This window comes from Paramacrobiotus metropolitanus, unplaced genomic scaffold (assembly GCF_019649055.1).
Source record: "Paramacrobiotus metropolitanus isolate TYO unplaced genomic scaffold, Prichtersi_v1.0 Parri_scaffold0000107, whole genome shotgun sequence".
Lineage (NCBI taxonomy): Eukaryota > Metazoa > Tardigrada > Eutardigrada > Parachela > Macrobiotidae > Paramacrobiotus > Paramacrobiotus metropolitanus.
The window spans coordinates 279,935-296,722 of NW_026570327.1; the positions used below are offsets into that span (position 1 = coordinate 279,935).

Consider the following 16,788-nt stretch of genomic DNA (forward strand, 5'->3'; position numbering starts at 1 on the left):
TTGGAGACTTACCTAAAAGTAACGAAACATCTAGAGTAATACAATACAAACCACAAAGGTGCTGAATTAATAATGAATTCCCAAAGTCCGTTACTTGCCGACTACAGTTCCTTCATATGCCTAGAATAAGACAGTATTTAACCTAATCCTAATTTCACGTTCTCTGTAGCTAAGTACTGTAATTAGTTGTGTATCTGTATGTGGTATAGCAAATAAACTGAACAAAACTTAAAAAACAAATAAATCTAATAACAGCGGTTTTACGTATGAACAGTTTTACGCTTACTGTTTTCTATCCCACTCGTGCGGCATGCTCTTCTGGGCATGAAATATTCTGGATATAGTTCCCTCTACGTCGATATATACTTAAAATTTAAATTAAATTGGAAATGGAAGTTGTTCTAATTTAGAGCTTGTGTCACATGACAGCAAGTACCGATAAAATAGTGAAGTGGTACCGAATGATGATTGGAACGTCGGCATTATATAGGTCACATGCAATACCGCGTCCATGTCGACCTGTCGCCGACAGCTTCGTGAAGGTCACGATAAATCCTTTTGTTCCGTATGGAGTACATATTTTGATGGGCACTGAAACACGCATGTGTTGCTGGTAGCAATCTGGTACTATCGCCGCAGTGGTACCGTTGTATGCCATCGTATGCATACTTGTATGCCATTCGTATTACGTGAAAGGAAATTCATAGATCGATGTTTATTAGCAAGCTTGCAAACAATAATATTGTGTAATTATTATATAAACATATCCAACACGCTACGCAATAATTGCCGTCAAACGGTACAAAATAACCGAACCACGCCATCACCCATCAGATCACATCTTAACAACAAATTCCTCAAACACTCATGTACAGTTCCAGCCAGTAATTTCTCTCTACGTATAGCTATCATACGCTTGCTCCGGATCAATTACCGGCTCCTCGTCCACGGCCATTCCTCGCTTAAAGGACGACTGAGACTTATCGACGTGGCCCACATTTCTCCGTTTCCAGAAGATGTATCCCGCAACGGTCAGCGCCGGTACGAGAATGGCAATGGTCACACCGATACCCGCTAAACCTCCTGCACCGATGCCGCCGGTGTATGTCTCAGGCAAAATCGTGGGAGGCGGGGTACCTTCTTCCCGTCGGGTGGACCCTGTGGACGAGCCACCTGCAGGAGTCTGGTGGGTAGGACCTGTCGGCGCCGAGGTCGACGATCCTGTGAAAAAGATTCAACAATGCACTGGCGACCTTTGTTTAACTTTGTTCAGACTGCTGGTGAATAATATTTGTTAACTTAAACTATAGATCAGATATATATATAGAATAGAATAGTGATATAGAATAGACTATTTATATAGTAGTTTTTTTGCACGTGTTGGTTCTTATGCTCATGAGTCTGATAAAATGTTTACTCCTGAAAACTGGCCTCCTAATATTGGGATGCGAGAGTGGTTGTTCGCCCCCAAGGATGCTCAGTGATCCCTAATCCCTAATTACGCATTTTTCCCTCAGTAATTTTAGTTCAGTTTGACCAATAAAAATACGGTCCGTAACCAACTACATACAAATACATTTCTTGTCCCAGCATAGTAAAACTATCTCTGTCCGCACAAGCCGTTTTATCGTAATTAATAATTAGCAACTGCTTTGGATTAACGCCGTTATTGCAACTACAGTATATTGTCTGAAATTCAAGAATATATGCTACAACGCAGGCATTTTTTTGCTACACACATTTATGGTTTTTTTCGCTTTATCGTTGCTTTACCTGGTTGTGGAGGCGGTGTTTGTCTAGTCGTCGGGGTTGGGATTGTTTGAACCGAAGGTGCTGTTGGCACAGTCGGCTGCGTCCGCGTCGTTTGCGGAGGTTGAGTGCTCACACCATCGCCGATCTTTCGTGCCTCACATACGTATCCACGTCGCGTGTTGTACCAGTCGTTACAAGGAACATTGTTCCACAATCCATTCGGCAAAATCTCCACACAATCTTCTCGTGGATTAAAATACGTTGGTTCGCCTGTAAGAAAAAATTACTGACGCGTGTCAATCACTCCCCTAGACGTTTTACTTACCGGTGTTCCAGTTAGCAAAGTTTCCAAGTGCAACGGTATCGTCAATCCACTTCCAGGTGTACGAATTGGTTGCAACATCGTACTGCTCGTACAGACCAATCCAGAGGCTTTCAAAAGCGTCTTTCATATAGCGCATCAGGCATTCCTGATCCTGTTGGCTGCGAATAGATACCAAACTTCCGCCTCGGCTCTGGCAGTCCACTCGGGCTTCCTGGAAACTCTTCTTGGCGATTGAATTGGGAGCTTGGACGGTGTTATACTGCAGTGCTAAACAGTAGTCATTGCATTCATTCGGGAAACCGGTTGGACAGTGTCCAGTGAACTGCGGTGGGACGGTTTGACAAGGAGCTGTAAAAAGGTAATAAATTTTAATCACCCTATATCACCGTTTCTGTAAAGCAGCCTTTCTTTGTATAACTACTGCTATATAAAACAGCGGATGTATAGCTGCTATGTAAAAGTAGTACAATCATTGTTAATCACCTTTATCACCGTTTCCATTTAATTACTGTACTTCAGTAAAGCACAACTATTGCTATTATAAAACAGCGGATCCATATTGCTGCAGGTTATTTAGCAAGCTTGCTTACTTAATCGTCTTTCGCAAATCGTGTATTTCAGCGTGGCATTGACACCGGTACAATCCTCCAGTTTCCACTTTCCATTCCACTCCATATACACACATTTCTTATCTCGGCCCGAATACGAATAGAAGTCCTGGATGTTGTTAAAGGACGTGTAACAGCTAGATTCTCTGTACTGCAGCTTCCCGTTTTCATAGGTCAAACCGAGCCAGGCCTTAGCGGGACCGGTGGCGCTGGGGTAGTTCTCCTTTTCACCTAGCAGCAAATGTGCTTGCATGCTTTCCATGGCATCCAACACTGACGCAATACGGCTGGACGGGTCGCTCTGCGTGCAGACGCTCTGCGCCCGGTCGCGGTCTCCGTTGACTTCTCGTACGACAAAACAGGCGTCACCGACTTGGACATAACCAATCGGGCAACTGCCCTGTAAAGATGCCGGGCTGGGTTTCCATGCTCCAGACTCTGCAGTAAATAATCGTCAACGGGCGCTCTTCATGTCAGATTTAGCACCCTTTTTTGATCTTTTCAAGACCCCCTTAATTAAATTTTAAAAAGGTACGAGTATAATTGTGAGAAGGGCTCACCTCGTCGTCCTTTACAAATGTAGCCTTTTTCAACCGTACACAAGTCATCGTTCCATTTGCCGGCCTGCGCTTTCGGGCCTTTGATTTCACCGCAGACAGCCCCCTACGCATATCAGTGAAAGCGTCAAGAATCAGGGCGCAAATGCAGAAAATTTCTGGCACATTAGTCACGATTAGTGTACGTACCTCAGGATGGTAATTTGGCTCGCCCGGAACCCAGTTGGTATAGTCAATGGGCGTCTGATCTGACCAATAGAACTGGAACGCACGGCTTGGATCTTGATACAATCCACCCCATCGGTCAATTTCATCCTTCATGAGATACGTGGATAAGAAATCCTGTTCGAACTGGTTGTGGACCGATGTCAGTCGGTATCCTCTCTCATCGGCGAAGTATTTATCGTGGCATGCCTGTTCGGCAGCTTTCCAGCTTTTTCGTTCAGCAGTCGGTGAAATAAAGTAGCAATGGTCGCCTGCATATGAGCGAAAGTTCGTATGGTGTTGCAAAAAGTAACGTTTCTTTCCATTCTTATAGGGAGGTCAAACTAAATCGCTATTGTACTTCTACTTATAGTGTTAGTTTTACAAAGCGTCTGTAGTATGCACGTTAAATAATCAGAGGACGATACTGAAATGTTCATGAAATCAATTTTTTCAGTTTTCCATTTATAATTCACATGAACGGTTCTTGCTGAGAAGAGCAAACCGGTTCCAACTTACGGAAAATGATACAGTCGGGACAGTTAGGGCAACCCCATTCTTCCTGTACCGGGGGAAGTGTCGGCGGATTAACGACACTGAATCCCTGCATGCAGATATAGTGCAACTGTCGCTGGCAATTGGCATCGCGCCATTTTCCATTGACATTACTGATAGCGCCACACCCTTCGATGCCCTCGAGGTGGGGCTCGTCCTTGCCCCAGTTGCGGTACACGTCCTGGTTGTTGTCCACCCAACTGTACTGTCTCTTGGTAGGGTGGGTCAGTCGCAAGCCCAGCCAGAAGAGATTATCATGCGCGGCATACCGGGTCAGTATCGTCATGAGGAAGGGCTGTTGCGTCGAGGAAACACTAGCGAGATTGGTGCCTTTCAGGTTGCAAGCCATATGGGCGTTCTCCCATGAATCTTTTACACGGGACACAAAGAAGCACTTGTCTGACTGCGCGTGATAGAACCAGTCTCCGTCATCGGTGGACCCGGAAGGACATCGAGCTGGAAAGTAATAACTATTTCTCAACACAGATCTTTAAGAAAATTTCACTTTAAAAATATTTTGTTTCTCTAATACTAGAAAAAGCATAATACAAACTGAACGAAACGATTCTGTATGTGAAAGTACAAAAATTACTGGACCAGTGAAATTTCTACTGTTGTATAATTAAACTGAATTTTTAAAGCCCAAGGCAGAACGATGATTCTATATATGCTAAAACTGATTCGCATACAAAATAATTTACCGTTGGTAATTGTTGGAGCCGGCACGGTGACCTGCATGATGTCATCGGTCTCGTTGTACCATCCTCGAGGAATCTCGCACACCCATCCCCATGCCAAATTACAGCTCTGAACAAACCATTTCCCTTCGTTGCCATCCATGGCCACACAGTCCGCGCTTATGATCTCGTTATTCTGATTGTAGTTGGGATGCCAGAAGGCAAAGGTACCATACGGTGTCCCGTCTGACCATTCGAAATCTCCGTAAATGTTCTCTTGCAATCCAATCCAGTAGCTGTAACTGCTGTTGCGATTAGGTAGCACATTATCCAGAATGTGCCGGTATTCGAATTCTGTTGCGATTGATGCCAGATGTCCACCAAAAGCATTGCAGGATGTTTCCGCTTCCTGCCATGTTAACTTGGTTGGATCAACAGGTTGATTGGGCAGCTGATCCGGGGGAGCAAACGCCTAAACAACAAACTGTAAGCAATCTCATGGAAAAAATCTACAGTTAATAATGACAGGTAACACGTAACCGAAACTTTTGAAAGAAGTACACACGTTTATAATAACCAAGATAAGCCGTTTTATAAACTGATGAATTTCCAATAGTTGAGCGACGGCGTCACAACATTTACGTTAAAAATAAATAAACAAATAAATAAATAGGTAGTACAAACTGAAACATGAATACTTAAGTAGAAGCATCTATAAATAAATTTTCGTATAAATAAACAAAAACAAATAATATAAATAATTACGAAAATAAGTATAAATTAAATTAGTAAACAAAAAATACAAATGTTACGATCAAACGTATAAATACGAGTACTCGTATCATTAGCAAATAGACTTACATAGTAACAATGCAGTGCCGATGGATCACTCGGCGCTTTCCATCCTCTCGGGCAACCACCAACAAAATGCGCCGTCGGTCGCGGGGTTGGTGGTGACCATCCATTGCGCGGTGCCTCACACAGAGCGAACTTGGCCACATCGCACTGCCCAACATACCAGTCACCCGTCTCGGCCGTATCCGTGCGTTGTGAGTGCATCGCCACACACCCGGTGGTCTGCTGATGGAAATGCGGTTCATTGTGCGCCCAGTTGGTATACGCGACATCCTCGCCGTTAATCCACTTCTTAAAGGAATTCCACGGGTTAGCATCCTCTCGCAGGCCAATCCAGTAATCCGAACCCCAGCTGCCGATTAAAAAGGTCATAAACTGCTGCACCTCATCGGAGTTGACCACCGCCAAATCACCACCAAAATTCTGTTGGCAGAACGCTCGCGCCTGTTGAAAGTTGACTAATTCCCGTGTCCCAAAGTGACTGGCATCGTTGCCCATGTAATAACACTTGTGCCCGCGACCGTAACCCCAGCGCCGACAGCCATGATCCTGTACCGGCTTCAGGCATTCATTGGGGTCCAGTTCCACCGGGGTCACTTCCGTCATACACGTATAGGATTTGATTTCCCCGCAGTTATACGCCACCAGGCCTTTACCCGACATGGCGACACAGTTTTCACCATATGCTGGACGTGATAACTGCGATTCCCACGGTGTATAATTGGGGACCTGTCGGTTGTGGAGATAGATGAACTGGCGTGGTGACTGAGGTTTTTCCACACTGTCCATCCCGATCCAGCCACCGTTAAGGAACGCTCCGACTTCGTCAAAGTTTGCCTGGTTATGCAGTTCAGCGAGACGGAATTTATTTCCAAAGGTGCGGCAATGCTGGAAAGCGGTAAACCAGTCGGTCTGGTTGCGGTAATGATGGTAGCAGTGATCACCACTTCGCTGCCAGCCCGGCTTGCAACCCATTGTAAAGTCTAAAACAAGTTTAACTCTATTAGAGCATTTACGGCGGTATTCCAAGAGCCAATATTAATTTCATAATATAAAATACAAAATATACTTGAAGCAGAACAAAAGTTTATAACGGACAGAATGTATTACAAGTTTGCGATGGTAAACTTGAAATACTATACAATATAGTAATTACTGAAACAGAGGTATACTGCAATATTGTAGTATGCACTAACTCGAAATTCCTGCGTTTTAATATTAATGGCTGCACAAGTCAAGTATTTTTTATCCTAGTATGGAGCAGCACTCACGGTCCTAGTTTTTACATAACCAAATTTTCTTAACTGACTTACTCATGCCCAGTGGAGGGGAAGCGGTGGTCGTTCCCGTTTGTTCTGTAGCGTTTTGCGGACGGACAGCATGCTTCTTACAAATGAACGGCCTGTAAAGGTCACATTCACTCGCTTCCCATTCAGCGGAAGCATCGCGTCGAAGGAAACCGCATTTTGGCGTGACCGTTGAGTACGAAAGGGAAGGATTCGGCTGATCTAAGAGCACCAAAATGATTTGAGGGATGCGAGTGTCACTTCCAACATAACGTCCTTACTAGGTGCCCAGTTGGTGAAGGCCATCGGTTTGCTCCACATATGTTCATTACGGTAGGCCCAGTGCCACTGGTTCTTATTGGTTATCCGCAGGCCTGTCCAAAACGTCTCCGCATTCGACAAACCCGGTATGGAGATGTTGTTAAACTTTTCGTTGATGAGATCTGGTATATAAAAAATGGTTGCAGCAAGACACCCGTAAGTTAATGGACCATGTTAAAGCCGGTACCTTTCAGAACGTTATTCTCATTGTCATCACGAATGTACACTAGATTGGATGTTGGATCCAAGCCACGGCACATTTGGGAGGCGTAATCATAGGGTGCTCTCTCCAGGTTAATCTTGTAACAATGACCTCCAACGTATGCCCAATCGGCACCGCATTCTGGTGTGTAAAGGTCAGTAGCAGGGCGTGTCGGTAAAAATGCTGAAAAACGAATATGCTACAGTACGTACGACGTGCTTCTGCAGGAAAGTTAGATAACCCTTAAGTTAAATAATATAAATGGTACAGAGATACATCTAACTGAAGAAGATATCGATAATGCGCGTAACAAATCGTATAGAAATCCTATCCTACCGGTAATAGTTAATACAACAATAATTCGTACTGTACAAAGGCACTTACTCATTGGTCCACGATGAGTACACACAAAAAAATTTTCGTCATCACACGATTCTATATCCCATTTGCCCCATGCGGGAATAAGAGCCAGGGGACCATCGGGCGGTAACATAGCGTAGCAGTATTTGTTTTCGAATACAAAAGTTGAGCGGTAATTAGTGAAGGCCGTTCCGGGAACCTAAGGGTAACAATTTCGATTGTGCAAAATGCATATGCACTATGTATAACAAACTCAGATTAATCAGGACAAAGATGTCTAAAAGGCGTACAATGCGGTCATCGGAGTATCGAATAATATCGCTGCCGGATTCACTAGGCTGTCTCTTATACCCGATCCAAGCACGGGCACTGAGATATTCTGCAAGAATTATAATTAATTACGATAATTTGTTACCAAGCACTCTCTTTAATTAATTATCATCTCCGTCTGTCCGACTTACCTCGAATGAAATTATTTTCACCAGCACTGGTAATCTCCGCCAATGTCGAATTTAGCGACCGACAATGCATGACAGCATCCTGCCAGTTCTTCTTTATGGGATTATCGGGTTTGCCAGAATAGTAGAAACATGTGCCATGATACTTCTCAAACGGTGGGTCACACTTGGCTTCCGCTATTTAAACCATATATCAGCGCAGTATCGCAATTGTTTCCTCTTGCACGGCGCATATTTCACCATTAACTTACGTTTCACATATTCGGTAATGTTTGCATTGCCCACCCTGGCTTGACACACATAACCCAACGGATCCAGACAGTTCGTGGTGGCTGCCCACTGGCCGTTTGCTGAGCACAAGTCAAAATTTAATATGAAAACGGCTTTGACAGTTCATGAGCATGCGTATTCGGGGAAGCTGTCAAAGTTGATTTTAAAAGCGCTTACTTTCCGTCATCTGCATATACGCACACCGGCGTGTGTTGGTAACGGGCGGCTGACCGGTTGCCCAGTTCAGATAACTGCTGCTCAGAGCGTCGTTGTTGTTCACCCACGTGAATCCAGCGTTGGGGTTCGCTAAAAACCGGAAACATACATTTCTTAAACAGCTGTAAAAAAAATCCGACATCAATAATTATTCTGCAGCAATGTACCACTAAGTCCCAGGTAGAAGTATTGGATCGACGAAGCTGACCAACCCATACGCCGGATATGTTGCACCAAAAACGATTGCACATTGGAGCTAAATATGACAATGAGGTGAATACCAGATCAAGGGATGCACAATGATCTGTAAATTTTGAATTTAATAATTTATGTACTCTGTTATAATCGCCAGGTGACCACCCATTCCGATACAGCGCAACGATGCCTCGCCCCAATTAGCCAAGTTATCATCGCCGCCTTCGATGCTGTAGCACTGTCCGCTGTAGTGTTCCCATCCATACGGACATTTTTCTGAAAACAGTTATCATTAATCAGTTGCATCCTCAAAACTGGCATGCATCTGTTGTACCAGTATCAGTTTCGCATGCGTAGGCTCGAGTTGTATCACAACTGGCGGACAGTTCCCATTTGGATTGCTGCGATGAGGTGAGCGATCTCTTGTGGACACCGCAGTACCGTGTACCATCGGATAACTGATTTCTACATTAATTACAATAAGAGTTTATTCGACATTACAATATTTTTCCAAGAACTTCTTACAGATAACCACTGATATCTGTTGTAGGCCATTGATTATAGGCGTGCGCCAGCATGGACGTTCCATCCAACCATATGACATTTGAGGGAAAGGTGTTCACATCTTTCGTGACCTTTAGCCCCAACCACGCATCACTGACACTGATGGAGCGTTCCCAGACTGTAATGCGGGTGTTCTCTTCGTCGCTGTTCGGTACACCTATATAACCACCTTCAGCGCTGCAATCAAGAGAAAAGCGGTAGATTTCGGCGTTTCCTGAACATCATTCGCAGGTGCACAATAACCAATGTGCAAATAATGCTAGGACATACAAACAGATTTTCTGAGCGGCATCCCAAGTAGCCATCTGACGATGGAACATCCAACAGCGTCCATTGATATAACTCCATCCTTGCTCAGTTTTACATAGTGGACGAGAAGCTGTAACATAATGGAAAATTACATGAATTAAAAACGTTATTAACGCTTAGTTATTTATAGATAAAATAAACGTACAGTGTGCGGCTTTGCAGATAAAATTGCCTTTACGAGGTGTTGTTCCAAAAAGTCCACCTGGCTGTGGAATGGCAACGTCAACGTAGCCGTCTTCTCGATGTCTGATGGTTACACGCATTTTGGCACGTTCGCTCGCTGTCGAAGAAGTGAAGTAGGAATCTCGGTTGGGATTGCTAGGTAAAGATACACAGATTTCGTTACTACTGAACACTCACTGATCATCGACTAAGAACGATATTACAAACAACATAATTTTACCGCTGTCGGTTCTGTAAATTTCGTCAGAATTGGAAAACTATTAGCTTATTTTAATAACTCTTTTGGCGTTCAGTTTTAATGCCATATGATTGACAGCAATAAGTCCATGACATGGAAGTATACATTCATATTGTTCTAAATCCACAAAATTCTGGTCTCTTACTATGACCCTAAGTCGCCTTCAGTGAACACGCGGCCACTTGTCTGCCATTTCCATTCTCCAGAGGCATAGGATAAATCGATCCAGTAATAATTATAAGCATAATCAAGCAGGCCTATTCCAGGAGCATTGTGCAACCTTGTCTTCAGATAATCCTAGAAGTGCATTAAATTAATTGCAAGAACTGAAATAATCTGAATGCCTTTATTAACCGTATACCAGATCAGCTTGGCTGTAGGAATCCGCTAAGTTTCCACCCCGAATCTGGCACTCCTGACTAGCTTCCTCCCATGATTTTCCTGTCGAATCGAAATCAGGACGATCCACATAATAACAATCGTCGGTGTTTTCCCGCGCATGCCAGTCTGGACCCGGACACCGGTATGCACTTATACCGGCCACTGCAATTATTTAATATTGCAAGGATTAATAATGATCAAATTAGCACTGCAAGATTTAACTGTCTTAAGTAATTTATGCAATGCGTATATTAATTCTTGCAATGAAATATTACCCTTCATAACACCCGAAACACTGTGATACTGTTTGATGACTTGGAAATTGTAAAATTAAATTGCCCCGCTTACCAAATAGGCAAAACAGCCATAAACGCATCATGATTAATGGTGATGAGCGAGATCCATGCAGAAGTTTGCAGAGAATGTACAAATGAGATCCAAGCAAAAATATACAGCAACAACAGCGCAGAATAGCGATTAATTACAACAAATTTTCAGTGTAAAATATGTGCATGAAGCTAAGGCAAACGAGCCTATGGGATTACTAGATTACGGTAAATATCCGACACCGATATCTACCTTAGGAAAACTACGCTATGGCCAAAAGGTCATAAGTGTTGCCATAAAGAATGATATTGGGAACATGGCGTGATTACCGCATCGACTTTCTTTCATTTGTCATGATCGGTCCGTTTATCAGTTTAGGTCTTCTTAAATTGGTGAAGAAGCCCACAGATAAACTGTATTGTCTTAATGAGAATCTGCCATATTTGATAACGCAAACGTTATCCTTGCGATATCCTGTCACAATTCTGATGGCCTTGAAAGCTGATAGTGCTTTAATTGACGGAAAAATGACAGATAAATAACAATAATTTTTACAAAAATCCAGACCATACCAGTCATTTGACATGGCACCAGGCTACCAGCCACTCGCAAAAAGCGCCACGACAATTACGATAACAGGATGCCGACACATATTGCTACACGATATTGTATAGGTAGATTTTGCGTCTGAGTTGTAAAATCAACTTTACAAGTTAATTTTTGCGTTTGAAAATTACTATCGCCGGTGTGTTCAATAAACAAACATACATTATATCGAAATAAAAAATCAGTAGGTCTACAAACATGTGAGTAGGTAAATGGGTGCTTTGCAATTTGCATATTGTGTTATAAAATCATAAGAGTAATTTAACAATGCATATTAATTATGCATATCACGTTAATAACTTCAAACTGAAATGTATAATACAACCTGAAGAGTCTGCCTCCAACCAGCACAAAAAACACAAAACTGATTTTGGAGCACATAAAGAGTAATACAAAATCTCCACTGTGCCGATTTTAAAACTTGCTGCAGATGGGCAGCAAAGTTTTAGAGGCACTGCCCCCAGTGCATTTAAAAGAGCTAATGTCTACGATCTGAAAATACAGCATTTTTAAAATTTCTGCTGCCAATCATTGTTGACGATAAACAAAGCATTAAAATATAATTCGTGCCATTGCGCTCATTGTAGTGCAATAAAACTATCGTGTGGTCCACTAATCGTAAGCTGATAACCTTTCCAGTTTATATGAAGCGTAAAAATCGAGATATCAAAACTGCGAGCATCAATAAATTTCGTAATTAGATTTATACAGATCTGTGGTGCAAAAATCTGCCTCCTGCAGCTTTATTAAACTAACAAACGTTTGACACAACGTAGTCAAGACGTATTGCAAACGGAACAACGGTATCACATCCACAGTTCTTTCAAGTTTCCAACCAAGTTTTCACTCCGTCATTAAAAATACATATGGATCGATAACAAAGAAAACCATATTAATACATATTTATTTACAGAAGAAACCTTTCAACATATTCACATAATTAAATTGTATGTACAGGTGTGTCATGCTGGATCTTAAAATGAACAACTCTAAAGTCACGATGCAAGGTTCTCGCAACTTCTGTTTCCATACAATACTTTCTGGTAGTTTATACTTTTTGCTAGTTACAAGAACTTAAGCACTTACATGTAATAGAAACGAAAGAACTATTGTCACCAGATCGCCGCTACTCTAATCCTTCAGAGCTCGCGATATGTGATTGGCATCATTTCCATCATTTGCTCTTCGATATAGCGCAGCCGTTCTTCCGGGTTCATCTGCGTTGTCGGATTGATACTAGGTAAGACTTCTTCACGCTGCAGACCAAAGAACTGCTGTGGATGCATATCTTTACGCACTGCGTCATACCGCCATCCCAGGTGGCTATGGCATGTTCCACATGCAGCATGCCTCCATGTGTATCCGGGAAACCAGGTAAACTCCAACGTGGGCTTGCCATGAAAATAAATATTCGGAGAGACTTTCTTTACTGTAAAGATTTCCTGAGTCAGACCGCCCGGATTCATGTAAGCCGTGGTCAGACCTTCGCGGGTCATGCAGATGCCGTCCTCTTTCGCAGCCACCATGGTGTGACAATCTGGAAAGACGCACTCATATCCGTTAGTACTAATTCGTAGCAATAGCCAATAAGTATGAGAAGGGTTCGAAGATCGAAAGAGCCAGCAATGCTATCATAATAATTATTCGCTTTCGGTGGAAACAAAAATATTACGAACGTACGAGTATGTACTGTACCTGTATTTCTTAACACATATCGACAAAAATTGCAGTGCGCCAGGAAATTAGAAAATTAATATTATATCGCTTCAAATTGCAATCAAGAATACTCACATTTCCACTGGATACTATCAATACCGATCTATGGTAAAAACAGAAAGCTTACCAAAACAGTCCAGCTGGTTGTAGGCTCGAAGCATTTTCAGACACGCTCGCAAACGGTGAGCAGTGCTCACGGCGCCCAATAACTGCAACCGGGTCTGGGCCGATACCGGCAAATTAGACGCCACAAAGTACGAGAAATCAAGGGGATCTTGAGGATAACCATCGGTCATCTGCCACGTTTTGATCTCTGCAGTTATGGCTTCGACCAAAGAGTTGACTTCCAGTGTGGAGAATACGGGAGGCATCAAGGAAGTACAGTAGGCTCCGAAACTGCGACAGTTAACGGATGCAAGCGCTGTTTTCCACTCGTTCGGCGTTGCCTGCGCCAGAGGGTTCGGCATGGTACATACTGGTAAGATGCGGAACCATCCGTAGTGTTTCTGGTAGATCGCGCCACCTTCAACGACTGATTTCTTCAAATAACACCGCTGACATCCCTTGACAATCATGCGGATTCCTGTAACACACGAAAACGCTAAAACGGTAAGCAAAAGCGCTTGTTCAAAACGTTCAAGAAAAGTAGAATATAAAACTCCATTAATTTTAGTACTTCTACAAAACTAAAGGCTTTCAAAATGCCTGTAATTATACCGCTCCGATGCAGCAATGCGCCAATGTTTGCCTGCATTATGACATTAAGCCGATTTTGACTGACCAAAATAGGCAAATTAAATTTTACCTTTATAATCAAGTTCAAGCGGAGAATAATCACATTACCTTCGTCTTCGCCGTGCTGAACATCAGAGTTCTCGATGCGAACAACCGAGGCGATGGTTCCAAAATAGTAATATGGATGCATGGACAAAAAATGCTCATCGTGTCCCGTTTGTGCAGCCATGCACACGAATCCTTTACGCTGATGTTCCACATCCAGCAGATCGTTGAGAATGGGATTGAGATCCAGTTCGTAAGGCTCCACATTGATCGGAATCTACGTAGCATACAAAATCTAGTATTCTGCAACAGCAGCGCCTATTTACTGCACGGTAATAGCATGGCATGATGTATGTTATACATTATCCTAACGGTACCTGCTGATGTGGCATCAGAACTACATCGGGAATATGGACTACAGGGAGCAGAACTAAATCGCCTTCGGGATAATACGGGGTGCTCGACACTTCGCGCAAATCCCCAAGATAGGTATGTCGACTGGGGAGCGTCAGATCGAAGTTGCGTGAGCTGGATGCAGAGGTATCTTCGCGATGTTGACTATCCCCCGAGCCATTGTTATGGGATTCGCCATTCTCAGCCATGGATAGTCTCCGAACGATTCGGCGCAGTCTGTTCATCTGCTGACCGGGATTCTCCAGATAAAAGTTTTAATCGTCGTTCAGCATAGCATTTTAATCAACGAAGATGGCAAAACAAACAAAATATCGCAACTAATACACTATTACTTATGGTAACCTATCCTGTGAAAAGTAAGGTAAAGTACTTACTCGTCCTCATCGAGAACCAAAAACACTACTTGAGTCTACTTCTTTCAGTGTTGAAGCAGGACCATAATAATGGCAGGACGTATCATCATGTGTCTACAACCTGTCCGCCAACGATAGGCGGTTATATAAGAAATTTATTTATGACATTAATTTACTCATAATTATTATTTAAAGTTAGGCACGGTACTTATTATAAGGAACCTGCTGTTTAATTACAGTACGTTTTCTTAGCCGTAATATAATAACATCAATGCAGCCGCGGGACATTCATCCTTGCCGGTGGGACACTAATAACGGCTCGCCGTTCAGTTACTCTTACGTCATAAATTACATGTAAGCTCTTCTTCAAAGTCTCTACCATGAAAGGATTCTTATTCAAGCTAACGAAAACGGATCGAGCAATGTGGTTGGAACTTTCTGATATGCAGCAGCTTCGTCGTAACACTAAAAGTCAACCACGTTATCAAACATTTCAAAGCTAACAGAACCATGGGAAAGTAAGATACTCTGGTACAACCACACCACAGTGTACAGATTAATTACAAAAAAACAACATTCTGGTTTAACAATCCAACACCACAATACAACTCAGTCTCAATCCATTTCCACGACTCCACCGACGGCTTCGAGGGCAGCTTTAAGCTTTTCGGCTTCATCTTTTGCAATATCTTGCCGGACAGTTTGAGGAAGCGACTCTACATATTTCTTAGCCTGGAATGTGACAGAATTGTGTGAGCGAATTTTATCCGAACGTTTAAGAAATACTTCGGACGATAGCATTATATTGTCCATAATTTATGAAAGGGCGCGACCAACCAGGATCACATAACGTACCTGTACAAGATTCATGCCTTCGATCAAACCCTTGATCTCTTTGATCAACTGAACCTTTTTGCCTTCGTCGAATTTAAGCAATCTTATAGTGAACGACGATTTTTCTTTCTTCTTTACAGCTTCTTCTTCTTCCTGTAATAGCAGAACATAGTTACATGCATGTGCCACATAAAGTTCAAAACCAGTCAACATTCATTACGTCAAGAAATTTAATTTTTAGCAAGATAAATTGAACTGGTCGTGCAGTATAATTAATAATTATAATCATTATTACGATCGTACAACTGGGTTTGATTATTAACTATGATGGTGAAACGGACAAGAGTAAATCGACTGAAAAGCGAAAAAATGAAAGTATTACAAACTGTGTTAAAATTTATAATGCGCCACTTACGGCGGCTGGTGCTGCAGCCTGAGCAGGAGCAAATCCGCCAGCAGACATGAAGGCTTGATCGGGAATTTTCAAGGTTTTCTAGAAAAAATATTTCGCTCAGAATAGTTCCAGATTCGCTGGTTGACGGTATGAGGCACTCCAGCATGCATCCGGCACACTGGGAACAAACCTTCAACAATTCATTGAGATCGGCGACTTCCAGAATGGATAATGCCGCAATATCATCCACGATCTTCCTGATTTTCGGTGCATAGTCCCTTTCTGTGCCTGGCGCTTGTGGAGCAGCCAATGGTTCTTCCGCAGCGATCTTAGCGACTGGAGCGGGTTTGGGTTTCTCTTCTTGCTTCAATTTGGCATCGGGATCAACAGGCTTAAGCTGTGCCTGACTCTGGTGCCTTACAATGGTGAAGGCGCATGGAACACCGTTTGACCGCAAAGGACTGAATGAACTGCATCGTGGAACTCCAGCATTGCTGTTGCAGCTGTGAAATGACAAAATGCTACAACAACGCTAAAGCTCTAAAAACATCAGTCCAGGCACGCAACATACCTTGACATAAGCCGAAACAACTGACATCTGAGCTGGAAAACTGCTCTTGCAGACATTTTGCAAAAGTAGTAATCTGGAGGTAAGAAAACTATGAGATTAGACAAATTTATAAAAGATTAAAAAAATCTGTTTGGCTTTTTGCGCGACCCCGGGATTTGACAAATCAAACTTGTGCCTGCCGTAGCCGGGCGGTACCGCAGGTAAAAAGTTTGTAGTGCGGCACAGTATGGTACTGTAACTAATTTAATTCATTGTTAACAAAATCACAGCAAAGCTG

At 42.8% G+C, this 16,788-nt stretch overlaps 3 protein-coding genes across 3 annotated transcripts; all 3 read right to left on the reverse strand.

Annotated features, from left to right (window-relative positions):
• Positions 1-700: 700 nt before the first annotated feature.
• On the reverse strand, positions 701-11,925 carry LOC129597632 (macrophage mannose receptor 1-like). The gene is made up of 26 exons (XM_055495265.1): positions 10,865-11,925; positions 10,497-10,678; positions 10,281-10,432; positions 9,860-10,032; positions 9,676-9,784; positions 9,367-9,582; positions 9,176-9,306; positions 8,982-9,117; positions 8,814-8,902; positions 8,608-8,736; positions 8,412-8,510; positions 8,164-8,337; positions 7,993-8,081; positions 7,727-7,901; positions 7,328-7,525; positions 7,101-7,262; positions 6,847-7,041; positions 5,540-6,516; positions 4,703-5,150; positions 3,966-4,457; positions 3,432-3,718; positions 3,246-3,348; positions 2,668-3,123; positions 2,078-2,425; positions 1,774-2,022; positions 701-1,221 (listed from the first exon to the last, which is right to left on the reverse strand). Exons 1-26 carry the CDS (start codon positions 10,893-10,895, stop codon positions 896-898), a joined length of 6,126 nt encoding a protein of 2,041 aa, XP_055351240.1. The 5' UTR covers positions 10,896-11,925; the 3' UTR covers positions 701-895.
• Positions 11,926-12,176: 251 nt separating this feature from the next.
• Positions 12,177-14,772, reverse strand: LOC129597622 (protein cereblon-like). Its single transcript, XM_055495249.1, has 4 exons — positions 14,323-14,772; positions 14,009-14,222; positions 13,293-13,748; positions 12,177-12,986 (listed from the first exon to the last, which is right to left on the reverse strand). The coding sequence occupies exons 1-4, from the start codon at positions 14,581-14,583 to the stop codon at positions 12,589-12,591; spliced, it is 1,329 nt and encodes a 442-aa protein (XP_055351224.1). The 5' UTR covers positions 14,584-14,772; the 3' UTR covers positions 12,177-12,588.
• A 316-nt stretch (positions 14,773-15,088) lies between these two features.
• Positions 15,089-16,650, reverse strand: LOC129597645 (39S ribosomal protein L12, mitochondrial-like). The gene is made up of 5 exons (XM_055495279.1): positions 16,512-16,650; positions 16,131-16,443; positions 15,962-16,039; positions 15,568-15,699; positions 15,089-15,444 (listed from the first exon to the last, which is right to left on the reverse strand). The coding sequence occupies exons 1-5, from the start codon at positions 16,565-16,567 to the stop codon at positions 15,328-15,330; spliced, it is 696 nt and encodes a 231-aa protein (XP_055351254.1). The 5' UTR covers positions 16,568-16,650; the 3' UTR covers positions 15,089-15,327.
• Between the last annotated feature and the right edge of the window lie 138 nt (positions 16,651-16,788).

Bases quoted from the DNA above. Each gene is read 5' to 3' on its own strand.
- LOC129597645 (XM_055495279.1), bottom strand. From the start codon at position 16,567: ATGTCTGCAAGAGCAGTTTTCCAGCTCAGATGTCAGTTGTTTCGGCTT. The intron at 16,444-16,511 runs GTATGTTGCGTG...GTCATTTCACAG, and splicing joins TTGTTTCGGCTTATGTCAAG to CTGCAACAGCAATGCTGGAG. The intron at 16,040-16,130 runs GTTTGTTCCCAG...TATTTTTTCTAG, and splicing joins ATCTCAATGAATTGTTGAAG to AAAACCTTGAAAATTCCCGA.
- LOC129597632 (XM_055495265.1), bottom strand. From the start codon at position 10,895: ATGATGCGTTTATGGCTGTTTTGCCTATTTG. The intron at 8,511-8,607 runs GTAAGCGCTTTT...ACTTGTGCTCAG, and splicing joins GTATATGCAGATGACGGAAA to CAAACGGCCAGTGGGCAGCC. The intron at 6,517-6,846 runs GTAAGTCAGTTA...AACTTGTTTTAG, and splicing joins TTCCCCTCCACTGGGCATGA to ACTTTACAATGGGTTGCAAG.
- LOC129597622 (XM_055495249.1), bottom strand. From the start codon at position 14,583: ATGAACAGACTGCGCCGAATCGTTCGGAGACTATCCATGGCTGAGAAT. The intron at 13,749-14,008 runs GTAATGTGATTA...CGTGTGTTACAG, and splicing joins TCAGCACGGCGAAGACGAAG to GAATCCGCATGATTGTCAAG. The intron at 12,987-13,292 runs GTAAGCTTTCTG...GCGTCTTTCCAG, and splicing joins CAACCAGCTGGACTGTTTTG to ATTGTCACACCATGGTGGCT.